A 10,142-nucleotide genomic window follows, 5' to 3' on the forward strand; every position below is an offset into this window, starting at 1 on the left:
AGTGGTCCTCAGTGTTCCTCAGTGTTCCTCAGTGTTCCTCACGTGTTCCTCAGTGTTTCTCAGTGTTCCTCAGTGTTTCTCAGTGTCCCTCAGTGTCCCTCAGTGTCCCTCAGTGGTCCTCAGTGGTCCTCAGTGGTCCTCAGTGTCCCTCAGTGTTCCTCAGTGTTCCTCAGTGGTCCTCAGTGTCCCTCAGTGGTCCTCAGTGTCCCTCAGTGTCCCTCAGTGGTCCTCAGTGGTCCTCAGTGTTCCTCAGTGGTCCTCAGTGTTCCTCAGTGGTCCTCAGTGGTCCTCAGTGGTCCTCAGTGGTCCTCAGTGTTCCTCAGTGTCCCTCAGTGTCCCTCAGTGTTCCTCAGTGTCCCTCAGTGTTCCTCAGTGGTCCTCAGTGTCCCTCAGTGTTCCTCAGTGGTCCTCAGTGTTCCTCAGTGGTCCTCAGTGTTCCTCAGTGGTCCTCACATGTTCCTCAGTGTTCCTCAGTGTTCCTCAGTGGTCCTCAATGTCCCTCAGTGTCCCTCAGTGTCCCTCACTGGTCCTCAGTGTTCCTCAGTGTTCCTCAGTGGTCCTCAGTGTCCCTCAGTGGTCCTCAGTGTTCCTCAGTGGTCCTCACTGTCCCTCAGTGGTCCTCTGTGGTCCTCAGTGTCCCTCAGTGGTCCTCAGTGGTCCTCAGTGTTCCTCAGTGGTCCTCAGTGGTCCTCAGTGTTCCTCAGTGGTCCATACGTGTTCCTCAGTGGTCCTCAGTGTCCCTCAGTGTACCTCAGTGTCCCTCAGTGGTCCTCAGTGGTCCTCAGTGTTCCTCAGTGTTCCTCAGTGTTCGTCCTCAGTGGTCGTCCTCAGTGCTCCTCAGTGGTCCTCAGTGGTCCTCAGTGTTCCTCAGTGGTCGTCCTCCGTGTTCCTCAGTGTTCCTCAGTGGTCGTCCTCAGTGTTCCTCAGTGTTCCTCAGTGGTCGTCCTCAGTGTTCCTCAGTGGTCCTCACGTGTTCCTCAGTGGTCCTCAGTGGTCCTCAGTGGTCCTCACGTGGTCCTCAGTGGTCCTCACATGTTCCTCAGTGTTCCTCAGTGGTCCTCAGTGTTCCTCAGTGTTCCTCACGTGTTCCTCAGTGTTCCTCAGTGGTCCTCAGTGGTCCTCAGTGTCCCTCAGTGTCCCTCACGTGTTCCTCAGTGTTCCTCAGTGTTCCTCAGTGGTCCTCAGTGTCCCTCAGTGTCCCTCAGTGGTCCTCAGTGGTCCTCAGTGTCCCTCAGTGGTCCTCAGTGTTCCTCAGTGTTCCTCAGTGTTCCTCACGTGGTCCTCAGTGGTCCTCACGTTTTCCTCAGTGTTTCTCAGTGTTTCTCAGTGTTTCTCAGTGTTCCTCAGTGGTCCTCAGTGGTCCTCAGTGTTCCTCAGTGTTCCTCAGTGTTCCTCACGCGTTCCTCAGTGTTTCTCAGTGTTCCTCAGTGTTTCTCAGTGTCCCTCAGTGGTCCTCACATGTTCCTCAGTGTTCCTCAGTGTTCCTCAGTGGTCCTCAATGTCCCTCAGTGTCCCTCAGTGTCCCTCACTGGTCCTCAGTGTTCCTCAGTGTTCCTCAGTGGTCCTCAGTGTCCCTCAGTGGTCCTCAGTGTTCCTCAGTGGTCCTCACTGTCCCTCAGTGGTCCTCTGTGGTCCTCAGTGTCCCTCAGTGGTCCTCAGTGGTCCTCAGTGTTCCTCAGTGGTCCTCAGTGGTCCTCAGTGTTCCTCAGTGGTCCATACGTGTTCCTCAGTGGTCCTCAGTGTCCCTCAGTGTACCTCAGTGTCCCTCAGTGGTCCTCAGTGGTCCTCAGTGTTCCTCAGTGTTCCTCAGTGGTCCTCAGTGTTCCTCAGTGTTCGTCCTCAGTGGTCGTCCTCAGTGCTCCTCAGTGGTCCTCAGTGGTCCTCAGTGTTCCTCAGTGGTCGTCCTCCGTGTTCCTCAGTGTTCCTCAGTGGTCGTCCTCAGTGTTCCTCAGTGTTCCTCAGTGGTCGTCCTCAGTGTTCCTCAGTGGTCCTCACGTGTTCCTCAGTGGTCCTCAGTGGTCCTCAGTGGTCCTCACGTGGTCCTCAGTGGTCCTCACATGTTCCTCAGTGTTCCTCAGTGGTCCTCAGTGTTCCTCAGTGTTCCTCACGTGTTCCTCAGTGTTCCTCAGTGGTCCTCAGTGTCCCTCAGTGTCCCTCACGTGTTCCTCAGTGTTCCTCAGTGTTCCTCAGTGGTCCTCAGTGTCCCTCAGTGTCCCTCAGTGGTCCTCAGTGGTCCTCAGTGTCCCTCAGTGGTCCTCAGTGTTCCTCAGTGTTCCTCAGTGTTCCTCACGTGGTCCTCAGTGGTCCTCACGTTTTCCTCAGTGTTTCTCAGTGTTTCTCAGTGTTCCTCAGTGGTCCTCAGTGGTCCTCAGTGTTCCTCAGTGTTCCTCAGTGTTCCTCACGTGTTCCTCAGTGTTTCTCAGTGTTCCTCAGTGTTTCTCAGTGTCCCTCAGTGTCCCTCAGTGTCCCTCAGTGTTCCTCAGTGGTCCTCAGTGGTCCTCAGTGTCCCTCAGTGTTCCTCAGTGTTCCTCAGTGTTCCTCAGTGTTCCTCAGTGGTCCTCAGTGTCCCTCAGTGTCCCTCAGTGTCCCTCAGTGGTCCTCAGTGGTCCTCAGTGTCCCTCAGTGTCCCTCAGTGGTCCTCAGTGTTCCTCAGTGGTCCTCAGTGGTCCTCAGTGGTCCTCAGTGTCCCTCAGTGTCCCTCAGTGTCCCTCAGTGTCCCTCAGTGTTCCTCAGTGGTCCTCAGTGGTCCTCAGTGTCCCTCAGTGTTCCTCAGTGTTCCTCAGTGTCCCTCAGTGGTCCTCAGTGTCCCTCAGTGTCCCTCAGTGGTCCTCAGTGGTCCTCAGTGTCCCTCAGTGTTCCTCAGTGTTCCTCAGTGGTCCTCAGTGTTCCTCAGTGGTCCTCAGTGGTCCTCAGTGTCCCTCAGTGTCCCTCAGTGGTCCTCAGTGTCCCTCAGTGTTCCTCAGTGTTCCGTGTTAATATTAACATGGGTCCTAAAGCTCTTGCTCAGACATAACCCATTATTTTCCAGTGATATTCTTATGAGCTTTTCTCTTTTCTACTGTGTCTCATCTCTATTTCTGCAATCTTTCTTCAAATCTCCCTCTTGATCGTTCTCTCTCCTCCACCGTCATACACCCCCTACTGCTGACTGGCTGCACGTTTGTTGTTGTGTCGGTCCGACTAACTTCCAAACAGCATATTTCAAAAACGACTTACCCCACCTTTAACCTGCATTCTTCATAGAAACACCTGACAGTCATCACCGTCAGCGAGCGTTGTTCAATGGGACGATCTAATTGCTGCCGTTTCTTGTGGTGTAGCCAAGCGGCAACCTTCCGTTCTCTCTCTTGAATCAACACAGAAGTGACTTAAACTGCAGTTCATCCACTGGCCAGTAGAGGCCGGCTGCAGAAGAGACTCAGTCCCATAGACGTCCATGTTAAAATGCCCAACTTTACAGCAGAAATAAACATGTTTACAGTCTGGTGCTAAAAGTGGTTTTGGTCTATATCGCTAATTTTGCTCTTCATGAAAACTGTGAGGGAGGTGAATTTTTTTATAACTCATATGTTTAAATTATATTAAGCCCTAAAGTTGTGCATAATTAAGGCCGTGGTCACTTGATTGACAGGTGGATTGCCGCTGATGTCACTACTAGCCGTTTGTCTGCTGTCTGTTAGACATTCTGTGAGGGTGCGTGCCGAACAGCATACGGATACTGAAACTGGCTTGTTTTGTTGTCCACAATGGAGCGCTGGAATACATGAAGAGATAATAGATGCTGATACTAATCAATGAATACTAAAGAATTTTAAAGGCGGTAAACCTTCATGTCATGAATAAACATGTTCCTCCAATCTGTAAAAAACTAGAGGACAGCAGTGAGGAACCAGGACTGATGTCCTCAGCTCTGTGTCTCTGAAGCGCTCAGTGTGTGTGGGACGGTGTGCTCAGAGTAGTTCTCATGCGACTGGTAACAGATACGCCTGTGCAGCGTGTGTGTGTGTGTGTGTGTCCGTCCCGCACGGGTCACGCTCTCTCACAGTATCTCTCAGCACCTCTGAAATGAGTCTCGCTTCACATCTCCAGCACACACGCTTTCTCAAACTTCACTGTATTTAAGATTAATAATAACACGCATAGTTAGGGTAGCAGAACAGATGGGCTTATCAGGGGAGGAGAAAACACTGGTCCAAATAAACTCCATCAAAGGGTGTTAGTTAGCAGAGGCAACCCAAACCAGAATGCCAGGATCCTCCTTTGCCCAAACATGTCTGCTGTGTTTAAATGGATGTGCCGCACTTTCGGTTCGGGGACCGTCCACTCAAACACACTGAAACAAATCACCTCAAATAATAAGATTGCACTACAAATACTTCTAATCCGTTAGTTGGACTGAACAAGTCGTACAATTACAGTACAAAGTAGGTGTGTAACGATTCCCTCATGTCACGATTCTGAACTCACGATACCATATTATTGTGATACTCCAAGACATATGATAAAAGATTAACAAAAAAATACTGTTGATTACACATGCATGTATATATTTAAGAAATATTTGCATGTATATACTGTGTATATATATTTATATATCATTTATATTATATATAAATATAAATAAAATTTTCTTAAATATGTGCATGTGTGTGTATTTATATACAAAATAATTATACACAGTACACACACATACACTAGTATGTAAACAAACTTTTATTTTATTTTTATTGGCAGTATCTTACAGTTTAATGGACGATACTCCCATAATTCACGTCAGAGCTAAAAAGTGGATAGGCAAAACTATTCAGAACGGATTATTAGTCTGGCATCGTGTTTGATCGCCACCAATCTGACACTGTATTTAATTTAAAATGTTTTAAACCACATGTTTCTGACATGCATACAAGTTTTCACAGGCTCATATTAATAGAGAGACTACATGGAATATTTGTGCATATAAATATTAATTTGCGACACCATAGGAGTGAACACAGCATGTACATGCTAGCTGCTATCTGTATTGCTGTGGTTACATGTGTGTGTGTGTGTGTGTGTGTGAGGGAGCTGAAGGGTGTGGTGGTGACGCTGAGCTCTGATGGACGTCTCCACTGCTCGTACATGGGAACCGACCCGTCCTTCTTCAGCGCACCTAAAGTGGAGGCCCGAGAGCTGAACTACGAGGAGCTGGACACCGAGATGAAGCGGCTGCAGAAGCTCATCCGCGAGGCCACCAAAACACAAGGTAGTGTTCCACACACACACACACACAGGGTTATCAGACGAATAAAGCTCAGACTGATACCAAACTCAATGCCTGATCGAAGCAGAGCCTGTGGGCTTTTGTCTATGAGCATTTTACTTTCTTCATGTGTTTAACCTAATACTTTAGCAGAATACTTCCACCTTTGAATCAGTGCATCTTCACTGCTAATGTAACCGTGGCCGAGTGGTCAGGAGAGAATATCACAGCAATATTATACCAGTATTATCATAACCATAGAGTCCAGATTGACACAGTTTAAGGAGAAAAGTCACAGCTGAATATGTCAAAATTGCTTGAGAATGAGCGAAAATTAGTTTATTTTTATTTTTCTTGAATGGGAATGTAACTCGACACCGTTGCCTCATTTAGTATGCGCGGTTCTAGGAATATGCAAATGAGCCCCGCCTCCACTCACTCACTCAGCTCAGAGATCCACTGGTTGACGATCACACGTTGATCTGATTGGTTACAAGGTAGTTTGTGACGTCAGAAACACCAGCGATTTCAAAGCGTGTGTTTGAGACTGTCTTTGGTTCACTGCAGTTTTAAGGAGGAAATACTCAGCAATGGTGTCGACTTATGAACTTACACATGCTTTGTCTTAAAGCAGATTAAAAACACCACATAGACACATAAACAACATTAAAAGTTTCACCACAGGGGGACTTTAAAATTGTTAAAATTTAATGGTATACAGAAAAAGTAAACTAATCTAAATCTAAAATAAACATAAATCATAGGGGGATTTATCATAAACAGCACTTATAATAAACACCAAGCCTAAACGAATTTAAAGCGAAACTGAAACCTTTTGTTAAAGTTGAATGTCAGGAAATATAAAAACTGAAACCACAAGATAAAACATTTCTGTAGGAACCAGTCAGTTCTGAACCACTAATAACTGACTGTTGTGTTGACCGATATTAACTCATTTACAGAAATGGCTTTGAGCTTCACATGGGCACAAAATGTTAACGTGTGTCTGTGTGACTGGACGTCTGGTTGCAGGAGTCAGATGTGATGTTAGTAATGCTGGATCTGATATATTTCTGCGTGCTTTGCATGATATAAGTTGGAGCTCATTTCAGTTGATTAAAAATGAACTTATATTCCAGAAAGTGTGTGTCCTGTTCTCGATCTGAACGTGTGTTTGTGTGTGTGTTTGTGCAGATATCGTGCCGAGGGCCGAGACAGAAGAAGAGCTCAGTGTGACCGCTGTCGTCTCGTCTCAGCTCGACCAGCTCTCGGTACAAACACACTATATAACTCTATATGCTAATGCTAATGCTAATGCCTGCAGGCTACAGTGAGACACACTGAACACACTTTATTTATCAATCTTTCACACACAGTCACACAGATGAAGACACACCGTAGACGTCTATTACTTTTACATAAAATAATGAATTTTATTATATTATAATATCTTTTTTTCCAAAATGAGGACATCCTTAATGTCCCTGAGAGGTTTTGTTATATGTAGCTCAGTTTGAGAGCTATATTTGTCTATATTTATTATATTTTTTAAAATAGAATTCTTTTATAAATAATCCACCCTAATGTCTTCAGAATGAATCAAACCCTGACCTTAAAACAATTACTTTATCAATCATTTTTTGTTGGACGTCTCCAACAAGGTTTTGTCAAATTTACTGAACTTGCAGGAACAGTTTTGTCTCAGTATATAGTGCACACACGTTCTGTGAGTCTGCTGAGCACACAGTGTGATTGAGCTGTGCTCAGTTCTCCATTCCCTTCTCTCCCCCAGTGTGCGCTGATAGCGGAGATGAACGGCCTGCCGGTGCCGTCAGTCTCAGTCCAGGTGAGCATCAGCTCTTCTCCTGTAGCTCTTCTCCTGTAGCTCTTCTCCTGTAGCTCTTCTCCTATAGATCTTCTCCTATAGATCTTCTCCTGTAGCTCTTCTCCTGTAGCTCTTCTCCTGTAGCTCTTCTCCTGTAGCTCTTCTCCTGTAGCTCTTCTCCTATAGATCTTCTCCTGTAGCTCTTCTCCTGTAGCTCTTCTCCTGTAGCTCTTCTCCTGTAGCTCTTCTCCTATAGATCTTCTCCTGTAGCTCTTCTCCTGTAGCTCTTCTCCTGTAGCTCTTCTCCTGTAGCTCCTCTCCTGTAGCTCTTCTCCTGTAGCTCTTCTCCTGTAGCTCCTCTCCTGTAGCTCTTCTCCTGTAGCTCTTCTCCTGTAGCTCTTCTCCTGTAACTCCTCTCCTGTAACTCTTCTCCTGTAGCTCCTCTCCTGTAGCTCTTCTCCTGTAGCTCTTCTCCTGTAGCTCTTCTCCTGTAGATCTTCTCCTGTAGCTCTTCTCCTGTAACTCTTCTCCTGTAGCTCTTCTCCTGTAGATCTTCTCCTGTAGCTCCTCTCCTGTAGCTCCTCTCCTGTAACTCTTCTCCTGTAACTCTTCTCCTGTAGCTCTTCTCCTGTAGCTCTTCTCTTGTAGATCTCCTGTAACTCTTCTCCTGTAGCTCTTCTCTTGTAGCTCCTCTCCTGTAACTCTTCTCCTGTAGCTCTTCTCCTGTAGCTCTTCTCCTGTAGCTCTTCTCCTGTAGCTCTTCTCCTGTAGCTCCTCTCCTGTAGCTCTTCTCCTGTAGCTCTTCTCCTGTAGCTCTTCTCCTGTAGCTCCTCTCCTGTAACTCTTCTCCTGTAGCTCTTCTCCTGTAGCTCTTCTCCTGTAGCTCCTCTCCTGTAGCTCTTCTCCTGTAGCTCTTCTCCTGTAGCTCCTCTCCTGTAACTCTTCTCCTGTAGCTCTTCTCCTGTAGCTCTTCTGCTGTAGCTCTTCTGTAGATCTTCTCCTGTAGCTCTTCTCCTGTAGATCTTCTCCTGTAGCTCTTCTCCTGTAGCTCTTCTCCTGTAGCTCTTCTCCTGTAGCTCTTCTCCTGTAGCTCTTCTCCTGTAGCTCCTCTCCTGTAACTCTTCTCCTGTAGCTCTTCTCCTGTAGCTCTTCTGCTGTAGCTCTTCTGTAGATCTTCTCCTGTAGCTCTTCTCCTGTAACTCTTCTCCTGTAGCTCTTCTCCTGTAGATCTTCTCCTGTAGCTCCTCTCCTGTAGCTCTTCTCCTGTAGCTCTTCTCCTGTAGCTCTTCTCCTGTAGCTCCTCTCCTGTAGATCTTCTCCTGTAACTCTTCTCCTTTAACTCTTCTCCTGTAGCTCTTCTCCTGTAGATCTCCTGTAACTCTTCTCCTGTAGATCTTCTTCTGTAGCTCTTCTCCTGTAGCTCCTCTCCTGTAGATCTTCTCCTGTAACTCATCTCCTGTAGATCTTCTCCTGTAGATCTTCTCCTGTAGCTCATCTCCTGTAGATCTTCTCCTGTAGCTCTTCTCCTGTAGATCTTCTCCTGTAGCTCATCTCCTGTAGATCTTCTCCTGTAGCTCCTCTCCTGTAGATATTCTCCTGTAACTCTTCTCCTGTAGCTCTTCTCCTATAACTCTTCTCCTGTAGCTCTTCTCCTGTAACTCTTCTCCTGTAGCTCCTCTCCTGTAGCTCTTCTCCTGTAACTCTTCTTCTGTAGCTCCTCTCCTGTAGATCTTCTCCTGTAGCTCTTCTCCTGTAGCTCTTCTCCTGTAGATCTTCTCCTGTAACTCTTCTCCTGTAGATCTTCTCCTGTAACTCTTCTCCTGTAGCTCTTCTCCTGTAGATCTTCTCCTGTAACTATTCTCCTGTAGCTCTTCTCCTGTAGATCTTCTCCTGTAACTCTTCTCCTGTAGCTCTTCTCTTGTAGATCTTCTCCTGTAACTCTTCTCCTGTAGCTCCTCTCTTGTAGATCTTCTCCTGTAACTCTTCTCCTGTAGCTCTTCTCCTGTAACTCTTCTCCTGTAGCTCTTCTCCTGTAACTCTTCTCCTGTAGCTCCTCTCCTGTAGATCTTCTCCTGTAGCTCTTCTCCTGTAGCTCTTCTCCTGTAATTCTTCTCCTGTAGCTCCTCTCCTGTAGCTCTTCTCCTGTAGCTCTTCTCCTGTAGATCTTCTCCTGTAGCTCTTCTCCTCTAACTCTTCTCCTGTAGCTCTTCTCCTGTAGCTCTTCTCCTGTAGATCTTCTTCTGTAGCTCTTCTCCTGTAACTCTTCTCCTGTAGCTCTTCTCCTGTAGCTCTTCTCCTGTAGCTCTTCTCCTGTAAATCTTCTCCTGTAGCTCCTCTCCTGTAGCTCTTCTCCTGTAGCTCTTCTCCTGTAGATCTTCTCCTGTAGCTCTTCTCCTCTAACTCTTCTCCTGTAGCTCTTCTCCTGTAGCTCTTCTCCTGTAGATCTTCTTCTGTAGCTCTTCTCCTGTAACTCTTCTCCTGTAGCTCTTCTCCTGTAGCTCTTCTCCTGTAACTCTTCTCCTGTAGATCTTCTCCTGTAGCTCTTCTCCTGTAGCTCTTCTCCTGTAATTCTTCTCCTGTAGCTCCTCTCCTGTAGCTCTTCTCCTGTAGCTCTTCTCCTGTAGATCTTCTCCTGTAGCTCTTCTCCTCTAACTCTTCTCCTGTAGCTCTTCTCCTGTAGCTCTTCTCCTGTAGATCTTCTTCTGTAGCTCTTCTCCTGTAACTCTTCTCCTGTAGCTCTTCTCCTGTAGCTCTTCTCCTGTAGCTCTTCTCCTGTAAATCTTCTCCTGTAGCTCCTCTCCTGTAGCTCCTCTCCTGTAGCACTTCTCCTGTAGCTCCTCTCCTGTAGATCTTCTCCTGTAACTCTTCTCCTGTAGCTCTTTTCCTGTAACTATTCTCCTGTAGCTCTTCTCCTGTAGATCTTCTCCTGTAACTCTTCTCCTGTAGATCTTCTCCTGTAACTCTTCTCCTGTAGCTCTTTTCCTGTAACTATTCTCCTGTAGCTCCTCTCCTGTAGATCTTCTCCTGTAACTCTTCTCCTGTAGCTCTTCTCCTGTAACTCTTCTCCTGTAGCTCTTC

The 10,142-nt window shown here is 46.9% G+C and overlaps 1 protein-coding gene across 2 annotated transcripts in view; it reads left to right on the forward strand.

The window, feature by feature from the left end:
• Positions 1-10,142, forward strand: part of bbs9 (Bardet-Biedl syndrome 9) — a 173,465-nt gene that overhangs the window by 23,856 nt on the left and 139,467 nt on the right. For both annotated transcript variants that reach the window (XM_084435671.1, XM_084435670.1), the window contains exons 10-12: positions 5,061-5,242; positions 6,434-6,510; positions 7,032-7,085. In XM_084435671.1, coding sequence (XP_084291797.1) covers positions 5,061-5,242; positions 6,434-6,510; positions 7,032-7,085 — 313 coding nt within the window. The remainder of the gene's footprint in view (positions 1-5,060; positions 5,243-6,433; positions 6,511-7,031; positions 7,086-10,142) is intronic.

This window comes from Rutilus rutilus (assembly GCF_951802725.1).
Source record: "Rutilus rutilus genome assembly, chromosome: 17".
Classification (NCBI taxonomy): domain Eukaryota; kingdom Metazoa; phylum Chordata; class Actinopteri; order Cypriniformes; family Leuciscidae; genus Rutilus; species Rutilus rutilus.